At 36.6% G+C, this 17,186-nt stretch overlaps 1 protein-coding gene across 1 annotated transcript in view; it reads left to right on the top strand.

Moving 5' to 3' along the window:
* Positions 1-15,609, top strand: part of LOC104853270 (transmembrane serine protease 11F) — a 99,716-nt gene extending 84,107 nt beyond the window's left edge. The window contains exons 5-11 of the mRNA XM_010611175.2: positions 2,352-2,416; positions 4,182-4,345; positions 5,075-5,113; positions 6,685-6,886; positions 10,276-10,535; positions 12,519-12,661; positions 15,451-15,609. Of these exons, the coding sequence (XP_010609477.1) occupies positions 2,352-2,416; positions 4,182-4,345; positions 5,075-5,113; positions 6,685-6,886; positions 10,276-10,535; positions 12,519-12,661; positions 15,451-15,609 (1,032 nt within the window). The remainder of the gene's footprint in view (positions 1-2,351; positions 2,417-4,181; positions 4,346-5,074; positions 5,114-6,684; positions 6,887-10,275; positions 10,536-12,518; positions 12,662-15,450) is intronic.
* The last annotated feature ends 1,577 nt before the right edge of the window (positions 15,610-17,186 follow it).

The following is a 17,186-nucleotide window of genomic DNA, read 5'->3' as shown; positions in this document are numbered from 1 at the left end:
GTTTTTTATATAAAAGAAATTATGTGTTATTTAAGCTTGTATGACTGAGTTACTTCACTTAACATTATGCTCTTGAGATGCACCCATTTTCGTACAAATTACTCAATTTTTAATGACAGAGTAGTACTCCATCATGTATAAAAACCACATTTTTTATCCACTCGTGTTAATAATTTCTTAATATGTAAGTTTCATTTTCCATGATATAAGCATTATTTTTATATTAAATATGTTTCATTTAAGAAAATAGTTCATTGTCCTATAAAATGTAGTGGCTGATCTTGTTTTATTTTGTTTTTATTTCTCTGTTCTTGCACTTAATCATGTTGGAGAGTGTATATTAATGCTTGTGCAAGTTCACATAAGTGTTCAAAAATACACAGAGAGAAAAGGAGTTGGGGGGGACTATGCTTTCAAAGGTATAGGCAAAGCAGCCAGGCTGGGCCAACTGAAGGGTGAGATTATTGTGCTCTCACTGAGGGAGCCAGGTTGCAAGGAGTGTAATGTGCACAGGTTTGTATTTCAGGAATAGTATTGCATTCTAGAATTATGAAGGAATCACTGGGATGACAGAAAATAGGGATTTCTGAGATGCTTATTTTATTTATTTTTCCCCCATTAAGTTTATTTGTGCATTTTAGGTATACAGTATAGTTACATTCATCATTGGGCTCTTGTACCTTTACAAAATTTATCTTGATTCTAATTTTTCCCCATTCCCCCACCCTCCCTTCACCCCTCCACCCCTCCATTTACAAAGACTTTGTTTCCATTTTTTTCCTTTACTCATATTCTTTCTTTTCCTTTGTTACCTTTCCCCTACCGCTTCCAGTTCCACAACTCTTTTAGAATTTTTCTCCGTATTATACAATATGAACCTTATTTACACTTTAGTTTCTCACACCAGAGGAACTATTTGATATTGACATGTGTAGCCCATTAATTTCATCTAAGAGTATGGCCTCAATGTGCATCCACTTAGCTGTAAATGTCTCTAGTTTCTCATTCTTTATGGCTGAGTAGTACTCCGTTTTATTAAAAAACCACATGTTCTTTATCCAGCTTCCAGTTGATGGGCAATTGGGCTGTTTCCAAGTTTTAGCTGTTACAAGTTGTGCCACTATAAACATGGATGAGCATATATCACTGTGATATGATTCTTTTAATTCTTTTGGGAAGATACCCAGCAGAGGAATAGCTGGGTCAAATGGCACTTCTAATCCTAATTCTTTGAGGTATCTCCATATTGATTTCTACAGTGGTTGCACCAGTCTGCACTCCCACCAACAATGGAGAAGAGTTCCTTTCTCCCTACAACCCCACCAGCATTTGTTTTTGGTTGATTTCTTGATGGCAGCCATTCTTTCTGGGGTGAGGTAGAATCTCAGTGTTGTTCTCATCTGCATCTCTTGAATGACCAGTGATGTTGAACATTTTCTCATATATTTATTTGCTCCTTTTACTTCTTTGCCTAAGAAACGTCTAACTTTAAAGCATAGCGAGAAAAGTGGATGGGCCATTTAGAAGGTGAAATCTACTTGGTGTTGTTGTTGGTTTAGAAGAATCAGGGAGAGGGAGGAACAGGCAACATTTCCTAATCCCTGAGGAGAACCTCATGTACCTACATGGAGACCATGCTTGTAACTTCTGACTTCCAACTCTCTGTCCAGTACTCTTCTGCCTTCATAGTCAGCTGAGCATCTGGTAGGAAATCAGGGCTCTTTAGGAAATCAGTTCGATGAACATTCAGAATCTTCCAAAGGTTCAGACCAGAAAACTGAGGACTGAAATGCTTTTGGTCTGAATCATTGTGAAATGTGTGCCCCATCCTCTTACCAGATTTTAGAGATGATGACAGAAGTGCAGAGTCAGAGCCAAGGGACAGCGGTCAGCACAGGGCACCTCACATGGCTCAGTGAGGGCATCACCACAGATCAGGTTACAGTGTGGGCTGGACTTTCAAAACTGAGTGCAGCAAGCAAGGTGGTTGTTTTAGAAATAAGGATGCTGCCTTAAAAATATCACACACTCACTTGACAATAATTAAAACTGACACTATGAAAAATTTGCCAGATGCCAGAGAAGGTGTGAAACATATGACATAACCTTATTTCATTCTCCAAACAACAATATGAGGCATAGATTCTTGTTATCCCATTTTCCAAAGGCTTAGCAAGGTTGCATAATTTTCTTGAAAGGATTAGAGCCCAGGTTTAGTATCATCACTGTAAAAAGCTGGTTTATGTGGTGAGTACCTAAATAAAAAGTTTGTCTTTGTCTCATGCATCTAGATAAGACAATGATTACTTATATTTCTCTTAAGACTAATATGTATTTATTTTTTAAATTAGATGTCAAGGATATTTCGACGTTCTGGAGGAGGTCGATTTATAAAATCTCATGTTATCAAATTAAGGTACGTAAACTTAGTCTATAACTTTAAATCAATTATTTTAAGATGAAGTATTGAATCACCACGCTTGTTCAGTTGTCCTGAGAAAACATGTGTGGAAACGCAGACTTCTCACAGACTTTAAACAAGGTCATGCTACCTAACCATTCCTTGCACAGTAGACCTCAAGTGCCAGCTGATGTTAAGGTCGCCGATAGCAGAGAGAAAAGCTGCAGTAAGGGTGCAGATGGTGCCCTGAAATCACTAATTAAATTATTTCCCTCTGTAAGGCCTTTTCCCTAATGCTTCATTATCAGCTGATCACCAAATGCCTATATGCCAGTGCTTCAATACAACCAAGGTATATTTCAAGTGCATGGGACAGGACTTATTCAAAGATTCAGAAGTGGAGGCTGAGAGATAGTTGCTGGTGGGCTGTGGGCAGAGTCACTGCAGGACTTCTGCTTCTGGTTGACAGGCAAGGCAAGAGCAAGAGGCTGGATATTGATATAGGAGGTTTTTCAGGGGCCGGACCTAGAAAGGCGAGACCTTTTTTCTGCTGAGTTCTCATTGGCCACAATTCACTAAAGAATTTCAGTTAACTTGAAGGAAAAGTAGAAATGAAGTCTAGCTCTGTGCTTAGGAGACAAAGGACACCGGGTTTGATAAATAAAAAAATATTGCTCTGCATATCACTCTGAAGTATAATGACCTCAGGTACAACTTTTCTATTCAGAAAGCCTTAAGAAACAAATACTGTGAGTGCATGTCAAACACGAATTTTTTTTTGGTAGGGATCGAACTCCAGACTTAGTGCTTGCGAGGCATCAAACATGAATTTATGAACATCTCCTTCAAAAACCTTTCAACTATGAACTAAGGAATCACAGAGGATAATTTTTTCAGACCTATACCTTATCCAGTATTTCTAGCGTGTTGCCTTTACTTCTCTAGTGCTTCCAACACCTCCAACATTCATTCCAACTCCTTTATCAGCAGATGATTTTAAAATCTTGGTGCACAATATCATCCACACGTTTTTTTAAATGTAACAAGTCCTAATAGGTGAAAGTGTCGTGCCCAGATCGCGATATCACCAAAGACCACCAAGGAGTCGAGTCTGATGTAATTACATGAGGAGTTTATTGCAGGCTAGAGCCTGGCAAACTCGAGCCTGGACCTCCAGTGGCACCGTCACAGCGGCTTCCAACTGAAGGCCCCAACCCACTTTCAAGGCATGATTATATAGGGGTGGGGAGGCTTTCTCTTTTTATTGGTGCTATTTTTAACTTTTCATTACTAATGGTTATTACTGGGGTACTTATGGGAAATGACTAATACCCACGGGGAAATCAGCGGGGAGTCACTATGTTCTTTGTTTTCAAAGAACAGCCTATACTGGCCGGGGATTTAGCTCAGTGGTTCAGTGGCCTGCCTTGCAAGCGCAAGGACCTGAGTTCAATCCCCGGTACCAAAAAAAAAATAAGAACACCCTATATGATTACACAATTAGGCAAACTCTTTATGCTTAGCAAAGCATATGGTTTCCTTGCTTAACTTATTCATTACTAAGCAACTATCGGGGAGGAGATAAATTCACTCTTGGGCCAAAAGAAGAGGAACAGAAAAACAGGGAGGAGACTGTTATAGCCCCCTGCCCAGAAAACTTAGTCTTGCTGTTTGGAGCAAAGCGTAAAGAGGGAGACCACCTCGATCAGGAAACTTGGTTCCTGCAAAAGCAGTCTGTGAGTAGAAAAATGACATCGTTTGCCTGGATTTTGCCTTTCAGTCCGAATGAAGACGGTGTGAACATTTTCATGGTGCTGATGTTTCGATACCCGTCCACTGATAGCGTTGAACGAATCAAGAAGAGAATTGAAAGGATTTTATACCAAAGTCTGAAGATCAGGCCATTGCCTTTGACTATAAGCAAGCCATCATTTAGACTCACACGTAAGTCTTTGGTTTTATTTTAATTTGCCTTTTTAGAAGCCTTTACTTGTAATCCCTTTTATCTTCCATAATAATTAGGTGGATGTATTCTCCCAGTTTAAAAATTCACCCCAACAATGAATGTCATTATACTTTATACATTAAATGTACCAATAAAATTAATTTTAAAAAATACAGAGGACAAACTTGCCCTCCAATTTGAGAGAGTGGCTTGGCTTCTGGAGTTTCCTGGGATGTGACACCGTCAGCCCCCCTGGAGTCCTTACTCGGCTCTCTTCCTGATTACTTGCACCGTAGGGCGTGGCCAACTTTCTGTTAGCGCCAACCCTGACAACTGTGCTTTGCAACATTCCATTATTTGGAATACTCCTATAATTATTAGTAATGAACTATTGATGAAATCCAGGGAACAACAAAACCTTCTCTTACTGTTTGGAAAAAAAAAATCGGTGTGCAATTTTCTAAACTCTTCTGTTTCCTAATCAAAATTAAAAAATAAAATACTCTTGGATTTTACAATTTTAGCTAAATATCTAATCAGAGTAGAGGATTATTGATATATTACTTGGTTATGAAAAATTCCATTCTCTTTTACAGTATGGGTACTTTAAGTAATTAGAATTCGGAACCTTCCAATAATTAACATTTCTAGTACTGAAATTTGAACAAAAATAGCATAAGAAAAGGAAAATATAATTCTGCCAACTAATTCGTGTCTTGTCATCCTAGCTATTGACAGCAGAAAGATGAGGAATCTTCTCAACAGTCGTAAGTTCCAAAACCAACAATTAACTCTCCAGTGCACGATAAACTAATGAAAATAGACACAGAAAAATTAGAAGTACAATTTGAAGCGTTTTTGCTCATTTATATTTTCATGAACCAAACTACTAGTCCTTATATGTTTTATTATTTTTAGTATCTAAATTATTACATTTACAAATCCATGACAAACATAATTATCTTTAATAACCTATAAAATATGGTTTTAAATTATACAATATTCTAAATATTATATTAATTTAAATATTTCTTTTTTAACATCCTCTTCCAATTCAGGGGAGTACTTTTAACTGGTAAGAAGTTATGATTTTTCTTTTTAAATTTTTTGTTTTCTTGCATTTTATTGAAATATCTGATTTGTATATTTTATACCTCTTTGACAACCCCTTTCTCCCTACACCCAAGCATATTTGGGGTCTTTATGGACAAACATGTGCCTATTAAAATGTTGTAAGGACATTTTCAAATCTTTTCAAAGGAAAATTTAAAGTCTAATTTATCAAGGATTTCAGATAAGGGGATAAGAAATTTTTTCTAAACTAGAATTTCAAAATTTATAAGATGAAGAGAAGTTCATTGATTTAAGATTGAAAATGATTCTGTTTAGTGATATCAAAGGCAAATCCTGCCCTACATTCGAGGCTGAGCCCCCTCTCATTACTAAGGACTTGGCTGGCGTGGGTGTAGATGCTCATTTTATGTCCCCCTCTTCTCTCACCAGCTGGGGACCTCTGACAATCTGTGTTCCTTCTCCAAGGCTTAGTTTCCTTATTTAGAAACTGATACAATATATAAATGTATCCAAAGCATTTAGCAGAGGAACTATACATTTTGATACTCAGTAAATTATCTGTTTATTGATGAAGGAAAAGTCAAAATGTCTGAAAAACATTGAAAAGAAAGTAAAAAATCCTTTTCTGATCCTTAATTGATGTGCTGTTTGGGTACACTACCATGCCAGCTTGTGGAGAAATGAATCTGCCAGAGGGAGCAATTTGCTGAACCTGAAAGTTCTGCAAGCTTTGTGGTACAGGCCGACAGGTTTGCTCCTGACCTGGACCTCCCAATGTGCTTAAGAACTTATGTTAACTCCAGGTTGTGTCAATTTCTACTCTCTGATCCACCTCAGCCTTGCTTATTTCCTTCAAAGAATGCCACACTGCCATCATCACTATTTCTGGTTGCAAAAACCCAAGCCCAACTTGGTTGGAACCCTTGTTCAGCGTAACTGAATGTACATTTCCCTCTGTACAAACCTATTGTGCTCCCAGTTAATATTTTCTCTGCTTGTATTTAAACTCATTTATGACTTCATGGTTTACTTTAGCCATCTATATATGATTATAACAGAGGTCAGTCTTGGACTGAGTCCATTGAGATGTTAGTAAACTTTTCTTCTGAGCCTCACTGCAATCACCAGCACCCATAAATAATAACTTCAGAGGCTGAGTGCTGAGAATGGGTGGGGCAATGCTTTTCTAAGTAGCACCATCCAACACACATTAGGATATTGCTTCCTCCTTTTTCTGATACGCTAACATGAATTTCTGTGACAGGCTGTGGAATAAGAATGACACCTTCAAACATGCCATTACCAGCATCATCCTCTACTGAGAGGATTGTTCAGGGAAGGGAAACGGCTACAGATGGGGAGTGGCCGTGGCAGGCCAGCCTGCAGCTCATCGGGTCAGGCCACCAGTGTGGAGCCAGCCTCATCAGCAACACGTGGCTGCTCACAGCCGCCCACTGCTTCCGGAAGTAAGTCCACCAGGGCTGCCGGGAACATCCTTTCCCAGTTCTCTCTTGCCATTGATTTAGAGTACAGGAATAGCCAGTCTCACCAGTCTATTCTCTGATCCACTCAGGGTGGACCCCACTCTGTCCCTGAACACACCATGTACCATTGATGATACTTTATATCATTAGTAGTTTTTACCATATATTTCCTCTATTGCCATGATCATAGTGCTATCTTTTCTGCTATATCATAGATACGTACTACACAGGTATAAAGACTATTATACCTTAAAAGGTTAACTTCTTCTACATACACAGAAGCAAAGAAAAAATTCTGATAGCTATTTACTTCATTGTAAATATTGTTGAGGGTACCCTTCCATGTGCTTTTGATCTTGGTTCTTCCCTAAAAAACAACTTCCCTAAGAAGTGCCAGTATGTTACATTCTAATGTCATGATCCCACTATGTGCTATTCATCTTTAACCTTGGTTTTAGTTTTTACGTGTACAGCAGGGATTTCAATAAAGAATTACAGACATTAAAAAAAGAAACAAAGTCAGCCACTTCAGTTTTGCTCTTTTGCCCTAATTAATCCAACTTCCCACTGTCAATATCCACTATTATTTTACAAATAAAAAATATCATAGATATCCTTCCTGAAGTTCACCATTCTCATCACAATATCCAAGATGCCCCATGGGCTTATGTGATTCAGAGAGGTGTGTGGAAGGCAGGAGAGGCCTGCTTACCTTGTTGCACTGCCCTCACAGTGTGGCAGATGTGACATATAACCCAGCAACACCGCTGCGCTGGTTGTAGCTCTCAGGACTCAGTAGTGTCGATTCACACACACACACACACACACACACACACACACACACACACACACACACACACACACTGTAAAGCCAGATGAAGGGCACACCATATTTTTTATCCCTGAAGTTTTACTATTAGGATAAAGAAAGTGTTTCCTTTAAAGTCTCAATAGGCAAAGGATCTGAGTACAGCCCCTCTGCCTGGCCAATAGCATTGTTCACAGACTCTTCAAAAGCAGCCCAACCTTGATGATTCAGGGAAGATTTTTATCATCTTCCTATTAGTAACAGCCCAAATGTTTCCAAGATATTTGTACCATGTTTATGGGATAGGGAAGCAAAGAAAATTACCTAATGAGAAGAGGCCCATTTAACATGTACTTACAAATCAAAAACTGATTAACATCATGTCCTAGAGGTGAACCTGAGACTCACTCACTTGTGAGGATGTTCTGATTTATTCATGTTCACATAGTTCTTCAGTGTTTAAGCTTCTGTTTTTGTATCATCCTTGTTAATTTACACCTGATCTCTGTATCATGTAAATTAAATTAAATAAAGCCAAAATGCCAACTTAATGTTCAAATGAAGAACTTAAGCTTTAGTTATTAAAATATTTGCTTCAGTGGGTCCATTGCAATTTTTGTGGGCTGGCAGACCTACTTAAGAATTAGACATTTAGTAGAATAAAGTAGAAATTCTAGGTGGTCTTGATAAGAGAAAATTTGATAATATGATTAGGAGAGTCATGGACTCAAGAGAGACAAGAGGAAAGATTGGATGAAGTACATTTAAATACTTTTAAGGAAATTTTGAATGAGGGGAGGCAGAGCAATGTGGCAATTGATGTGGTTGTTATGTCAAAGGAAGTTGTTTTGTTTTGTTTTGCTTTGTTTTAATATAGGAGACATAATTCAGCAGAGCTTGGCAAAGTGGTAATTCTGGCAAAGAAGGATTCAGTTTTCAGAATGATGTTATTTCATGTAATCTCATAGTGTGATATATTAATGTGAAAAGAAAAAAGGGGTATTTTAGCTGTTATGAAAATTATCTTCAATTTTTGTACATGTAGTTTTAATTCAGAAATCAATGTATTTTCAAAACACTTTTAAGACAAATCTTAGCACCTTTATATCTATGAAAAATTATCTCAGTCTTCATGAAACAGTTTAGGGTAGAAAAAAGAGTTCTTCGTGTGATGTTAGGAGACCTGGACCATCTTTTTTTTTAATTTTAACTGTCTTACCAGGAGAAGCCTCTGAACTTTTGGGTATCACCGTCCTTATCCATGAAGCATGTTAAATTGGGTGGGCCCATTATGTGAGGCTTCCTCTTACCAAGAAAGCATAAAGGGATGGGATAATTCTATTTTGTTTTCTTAGCTTATGGGCCCCTTCTGTTCTGTTATACCTCCCAAATTATATTATCTAGTGTCTGGATTTCACATGAATGCTATAGTCCTAAGATTTCTGCTTTCAGTGAATGTCTCACTGTATAGATAAGTAGAACAGATGAGACAAGAAGCCCTTTCCTGTGCCTGGGTTCTTTGTACTCATCCCTGAGACAGTGGAGAGTACTTAGAAAACCATTGACCTTTGGGCTTTTATTATTCTTAAAAGTAAATGTTTTTCTATCTTCTCAGCCATAAAGAATGAGAAATTAGAGTCATTCATAGGAAATTGGATGCATATTGAGCTTATACTCTTAAGTGAAATAAATAAGTCACACATGCATAAATACCGAATAGTTTCTCTGGTGTGAAACACTATAATTGTACATAAGATCTTCATGGAATAATTGACAATGTGAAATAGGAAGAAAAGGGCTAAAGGTGTAGGGGAAGTGGGAAGGATAGGGGAAAGGAAATAAGGGAAAATAAAAAATATGAGAAAATGAAAATACGGAAATAAAGTTTTTGTAAATAGGGAAGGGAGGAGGGGTTGAAGGAAGGGTAGGGGTAACAGGAAAAAAATGAGAAAAAAGATCTGTCATGTAAAGGTACAAGATCCCAGCGATGAATGTAACTGTACTGTATAACTAAAATGTACCAATAAACTCAATGAGAGAAAAAAAGTTAATGTTTTGCCAACATGGTAATCACTCATGAAAGAGGAAACCCCCCTTTAAATTCTCTCATTTATTTCCTTCTACACAATTTACCTTCCCCCTGAGAATTTTATGTTTCTATCTGTCTAGTCATTCTTAATGGGGATAATTTTAAAAAGAGTGAAGTAGACTTTAGATAGAATTCACAGGTCACAGATTTAGCTCAGTGGTTCCACTGCCTGCTTCAGAAGTGCAAGGTCCCAAGTTTGACACACACACAAAAAAAAAAAACCAGAAAAAGAGTTGCTAATAAGCCAGTCATTTTAAAACTGAAAGCTAAAAAATTGGAAATTAATCTTATTAATAAATTATACACAGTTAAATGCATTAGTCACAAGAAATCTTTTTCTCAGAAAGCACTATAAATTATCTCATCATAGGGATCTTCCAGGAGCATAATTCCAATAGTGGAGAGAAATGTAGTGTTAATGTTTTTTAAAGGATAAATTAAACATCATGAATTTTACTCTTTTATTTTTTGTAGGAATAAAGACCCAAGTCAATGGATTGCTACTTTTGGTACAACTATAACACCACCTGCAGTAAAACGAAGAGTGGGGAAAATTATAGTTCATGAAAATTACCATAGAGATACAAATGATAATGACATTGCTTTGGCTCAGCTCGCCACCCGAGTTGAATTTTCAAATGTAGTCCAGAGAGTTTGCCTTCCAGATTCATCTATAAAGTTGCCACCAAAAACAAGTGTATTCGTCACAGGATTTGGGTCCATTGTAGATGATGGTAAGTTGTTTAAATCTAGTTTTCTTAGTATTTGAATTTCTTGAAGTTAAACAAGCTGTCTTAGGGAATCCAGCTTAAGCTTTTCATAAAAATAATGACTGTGTTTCTATGCATATGGCCCTGGTCAGAATAAGCATCTGTAGGTTAAAAAGTAAAATAGTGAAGTCTATGTCTTTGAATTTTTAATTGTGGCAGCCATACAAAAAAGGGACAAGTTAATATAGAAGAAAAGAACAAACTGTGTTAGGTAATATAAGAAAGGACAGAAAGGGAATAACTAATTAATAATTGTGTACTTCCTAAATGTAAATACTTTTTGATCAGTATATACTTTAAATCAACCTTTTTTGGCAAAGACTTAGATCTCTGTTTTATTTTTAATTTTTATTAGTATAAGTTTGTGATACATAATTACATTCATTTTGGAGAATTGAAAAAATATATAGTTATTACATCTTAATCAGTTTTACATGTACTTCCTCTCCCACTCTTCCCCATCCCAACTCCCCCTTTTCCTTTGTTTATTTTAATCCTTCATCGTTTTAATGAGAATTTATAATAGCTATAAACATGAAAATAGTTTATGAATGTTTCGAGAATTTTCATTTTTGTTCATTAATAAAATAAGCATTTTTCCTCTATCATACTTCTTAAGGATAAGAGCTTACATCTAAGAATTTTAAAAATTGAAAAGAGGAAACAAGTTTCTAAGTATTTCTTTACTGTGCTCTAAAGAGAGGGATTACCTAAACATTGTAAAGTAAAAACTAAGATATACCTAAAGTTCTATAAAGGGTATCTTGAAAAAAGTCAGGGGCCAATGCTCTTCTATCTTAATCTAATTCTTTCTTTTTTGATAGAATTCTACTAATATGAAAAATTTTCAAAATATCCTATGCCTATTCAATGTATCTTTGTGAGAGATTCTTGTTTCTTTTGATATTTCTCTCCCCTTATTGCTAGCTCATGAATATTCACCAACAGCCACACCCAGAATCCCTTACAGCAGTCAGGTACGCAGCACCCTCTTCTAAAACCCAGCCTGCTCTGTGCTGGCATCAGACTGCTCTCACTCATGGGCATTCATCTCATTCCCATGCTATAAGACACTGCTAAATAGCATAGTATAGCATAAACTAGGGCAAATGGATTTGTGCAACTGTGTCCTAATTTCTACGTATATAACTTCTCATAAATCTATAAATTTCCATGGCCTTGGTTTCCTTATATGTAAAATGTGCCAGTTGGACAAGATCAGTATGAGCTCATACAGAGGCGCATATATAACATTTTTCCATAATATATAGATATATGATCCACAATAAAATATAAAACTAGGGCATGAATAATAGGGTTTCTTGCATGTGCATACTTTTAAGATATTGTTATGGCTTGAATCTAAAATGTCTTACAAAAGTCATGTGTTAAAGACTTGGTCTTCAGCTGATAGGTCTTTGCATGATGACTAGATCATGCAGGCTCTAACTTCATCAGTGGATTAATTCTGTAATGGATTTACAGTTTGATGGTAGTAGTAATCAATCCTAGAAATTGAAGAGATAGGACCTAATAAGAGGGAGTACGTCATGGTGGCCAGTCCTAGCTCTTTCTCCTCTGGTGCTTTCTCCCTCCTCTGCTTCTTGGCTGCTGTGTAATGAGCAGCTTTGCTCTGCCACATAATCCTGCTGCCATGATATTCTGCCTGGCCACAGACCCAAAGCAATAGAGCCAGCTAACCATGGACTGAAACCTCTCAAACTGTGAGCCAAAACAAACCTTTCCTCCTTTAAATTGGTTTTCTCAGATATTTTGTCACAGCAAGGAAGTGACTAACAGACATAGAAAATGAAACTAAGGGATAATTAAAGTTAATAAATTAATCTTGTGCTTTTGCTCCTAGAAATATATCATTACCTCCCTTCTATGTCTCAGTTACAATTCTGTTTGAAATATACACTGTTTATTTCTTTGTGTGTGTAACAGGACCTACACAAAATACACTTCGGCAAGCCAGGATAGAGACCATAGGCACTGATGTGTGCAATAGAACGGATGTATACGATGGTCTGATAACTCCAGGGATGTTGTGTGCTGGCTTCATGGAAGGAAAAGTAGATGCATGTAAGGTAAGTGCAAAGTCAAGGTCAAAACTTTAAAAGTAATATTACCATTAGCTATTTCTAAGTTTGGTACATATTTCATCTGGAAGAAAAAATGGCACCTAAATAAGTCACACGTGTAAATACTGAATAGTTTCTCTGGTGTGAAAAACTATAACAGTACATAGGATCCTAATGGGATAATTAAGAGTGCAAAATAGGTAGAAAAGGGCTAAAGGTGTAGGGAAAGTGGGAATGGTAGGGGAAAGGAAGTAAGGGAAAAGAAAAAATATGAGAAAATGTAAAAATGGAAATGAGTTTGTAAATGGGGAGAGGAGGAGAGGGTGAAGGGAGGGCAGGGACAAGGGGGAAAAATGAGAACCAAGAACTGTCATGTGAAGGTACAGGATCCCATTAATGAATGTAACTGTATTGTAGACCTAGATTGTACCAGTAAACTCAATTTAAAAACTTAGAAAATATTAAGAAAAAGTGGCACCAACTTTGCCTAGATCTAAATTTATTTAATAAAAAATGTTATTATATTGTTTTACGGTGTGCCAAGGTGGAAGCTAAGTACTTTTTACATAATATTTTATTTAATATAATGAGATATAAGTGGTATTATAATTATTCCTATTTATAAATTATGAATTTAAATTCTATTTTTGGTACACACAATTACTTTTGTAATTCATCTCTTGTTTTTTTCCTAAATGAAAATCTAAAAACAAAAACAAAAGACAGAGAAACTTGTCCTCTGCAGACCATGTCATTCATCTCTATCATCACCTCTTATACAAACTATTTTCACTCTCCAGCTCCCTATCCCCTCACTCCTCAGTAGGACTAATAGTTACACATGAAATAGTTTTCTGTCCTAAACCTAGAATGCAGGATCAACACTGGCTGGTGGAAATGCTGGACTTCCAGTTTCTAGATTTCTTCATCTTCAGTGAACTGTGCTCTTCCTCGCCCTCCTCAGGTACCATTTTTAAACACTGGGCACTAGCATCAAAAGCTGTTCCATCTCTAATTCCTGTCTTCCTATTGGACCAGCATCCCCTTTCTTCCCCTCTGCCCCTGTTTTTCATCTACTCCTGGGTCCCTGAATATATTTTTTATGTTACCTCTCAACCTCACTCCTGACACATACTTTTACTACCAAATATTTGTGGAAATATTCTTACCTATTAATTCCAATTTTCTTCATACCCCTTAACTCCTCAAACCAATTCAGTGTAGTCTTTGCTCTGGTACTTCACCAAAATAGCTCCTCCTAAACTCTCTAATGACATCTCTTAAAATCCAGTAAGTATTTTAATTTTTTTCTGTTCCCACCTTTCAGCAGCATTTAATAATGCTTACCATTCCTTTCCTTTGAAGTATTGTCTTCCTTTGATCTTTTCGCCCAACTTTCTCTCCCTACTCCATATTCAGGTCATTATCTGATCCTATGGATTTTATCTTCTCTCCACCTCCATTTGTCCACTGTCTTGTCTCTTCTGTTTCCTTCCTTCTACCCTCAGACAACTCTTCTAGCCCTACTATTTATTTCACTATTACTTTTATGATTTTAGTGGGCTTATCAAACAAAAATCAGATTTGTTTCTCACAAGAAGACAATCTTATTATGTCAAATCTTTCCTTAAAATGCTTCAGTGGCTTTTTAAAGCCCTACAATAAAAATCAAAAGATTTCTTAACAAACCCAAGATCAACAGGGCTCCACCTGGGCCAGTTTACCCCTACCTCTCCTGCCTGCCTCACCATAGCCCACTTTTTCCCCCTTTCTGGCTTCTTTCCATACGTTCAAGCCCCAACCACCTGCAGGCCTTTCCACACATGAGGCTCCTTCACGTTACAGCATGTGTGTGGTACTGTTCCCTCTGCTTGGAAGACATTTCATCCCCACTTTCCTTTTTATGGTCAACCCATCTTCCTTCAGCAATCAGCTCTATTACACCCCAGTTATATTCCCTGATCAGATTCCTTTGTGGTGTGTTTCCATGATACATATCACAGTTGTAATTTTGCATTTGTTTGGGATTTAATTTTTTTTAACTTAAACTTTAAGCATAAGGGACTTTTCAGTTTCAGTCATTATTATTTCCTTAATACCTATAAAAAAATCCTGGTACATATATTAAGAACTCATCAAATAGTAGATAAAAGAGTGCATTAAAAACAAGTTGAAAGAGACATAGTAAAGTAAATTATCTTGCCCAAGGTCATGTAGCCAGCAACTAACAGAACTGGGCCTGAAACTCAAACAGCTCAACTACAGTGAGAACACTTTTAACCTCTCCGTGAATATCTGTGCACTTACTTTATCTTCATTGTCCCAAAACAGACTAAAAGGAGCTTTTATAAAATTCAGCAAGCAAACCTAAGTTCCAAGTAGGAAAATAAAAGAAAAGGAGACCAACAGTACATCCATTGTAGGTCAAGGTAACAATATTCAAGAGAGAGCTTTAAAATTTTCTACCTTTACTATGACAAATAATCTCATATCTGACATTTATATGTATAAATATTACTAAATTAAACTCACAAAAACACCCCATGAATGGTCAACCAGAAATGCAGCTATTCCATATTAATAAAGGTGAGTCATTCTAAAAATAACAATGCACTTTAAAATTTAACATAAAATCTAAACTCAATTGAAAAGAGCATTATATATTGTAGTATATTCTGGCTGTGTGCTCTATGTACCAATTTCCTTTTTATCTGTGGAAAAGAAATAATTATAATGACCATTTTGCTAAATCAAAATAGTTAACAACTTCAAATATGTATTTACTTTTATTCTAGGGTGATTCTGGCGGACCTCTGGTTTACGACAACCATGACATCTGGTATATTGTTGGCATAGTAAGTTGGGGACAATCGTGCGCTCTTCCCAAAAGGCCTGGGGTCTACACAAGAGTGTCTAAGTATCGAAAATGGATTGCTTCAAAGACTGGTATCTAGCATGGGTGGTTTGTGATTTACCTCCATGACTTGTGGAGCCCAAACTCCTCGTATTGTACATTATTTAAATTCCTCTGTTTGGAATCAGTGCTTTTGCTGGATGTCAAAAACTCTTCAGGACTGGACCAGGGTAATATGAGTCAGTCTTGTATACACCTGGCCAAACTGTGCCTCTGACATGATGAAGAAGACACAGCAATGCCGCATGCCACTGATTCCTCACTCACAAGGGAAACTGTGACAAGTGCCTGGAAATGCCTCCCCGCTATCGAAGATGTGGAGCACCATGTTCTACAGGGCACAAGGAGCTGCCAGGCTGTCACATTCCTACCTCCTGTAGCACTTGCAGCACCTGGGATTCTTCTGCTGAAAAATCAAGCAGCAGTCAATCCTCAAAATTCAGAGCTTTAATGTTCAAGAACTGATGACTGCACACTTATGGATAGAATGAAGGAGCATATAATCTTCACTGTACCTTGAACTTGTGCCTGGGTTTGTATCCGATAGTACAGGACATTACCATTAACCACAGGAGTTGTCATTTATTTAAATCTTTCTGAACTTGCCATTAACACTGTGTTGTGTACTCAACACTAACTTCATGAAGCAACGTGGGGTTGCAAGAAGCATTTTTGAGTTATTCTTTAACAATATCTTACCATCTATACATCGATTCCAGTCAGCCCTGTGAGAAAGAAGACTCCTCTTGGGAGCATATTTTCATGAAAAAGAATAAAAAGCAGGGAATGATTACTAACATAGCTGGCTACAAATGATTGCCAACAGGAAAAACACTAAATTTTTGATGGAATGGGTTAGCCAGTAGTTTATTTAGAATATATATTTCATAATATGACAAGTGGTGCTCTTGTCGAGTTTGCAGCTCTCTGAAAGGACAAATGTTTTGTGTAAAACACTCAGAAAAGAGCCAGGCTTGTACTGAGTGTTAAATAGCTGATCATCTGTTGTCATGCTTCTGACTATAGAGAGCCTGAACTTATTTTCAAACCTCAAATGTGAGACCTCAATTTGTTGCTCTGACTTTTCAGAGAAAAAAAATATCTGGCCATTCATTCCTCTAATGATTGAAACTTTTGTTTCATCACATATGTTTGTATGTAAGATATGTAAACAAAATAAATATAATTAATATCCAAGTTGTTATTTACATCTCAATAATATATCATAAATACAGAAGGGTCAACCAAGCACATTTAACCTTTTAAAAAGTAAATTTCACCAAATTCTAAGTTAATGACATAATAATTAGAAATTATCTGGAAAAGGAGAGTTAAAGACTTAAATTCTAAAAGTTATTTCATTTACTTAATTTAAATCCTTATGTATGCAGATAGCAAAGAAACATATTGCTTTCCAAACAAGTTTAGTGTATTAAAGATGTGATTGATTGATGTTGGACTTTTTATATTAAAGCTAATATAATCTCCCTTGGTAGATACAGGAAAGCAAATATCTCTACAGAAAAAAATCATTTTTCCCTATGTAAGTTCTATAATAATGAATATATACTTTTGTGTAATTTTATTTATATAAAATTATATAATTATATAAATTAA

The sequence above is a fragment of the Fukomys damarensis genome, unplaced genomic scaffold (assembly GCF_012274545.1).
Source record: "Fukomys damarensis isolate Sample0158 unplaced genomic scaffold, DMR_v1.0_HiC HiC_scaffold_35, whole genome shotgun sequence".
NCBI lineage: Eukaryota > Metazoa > Chordata > Mammalia > Rodentia > Bathyergidae > Fukomys > Fukomys damarensis.
The sequence above is the reverse complement of the archived record's forward strand: the minus strand, read 5'-3'. Positions and strand labels throughout refer to the sequence as shown.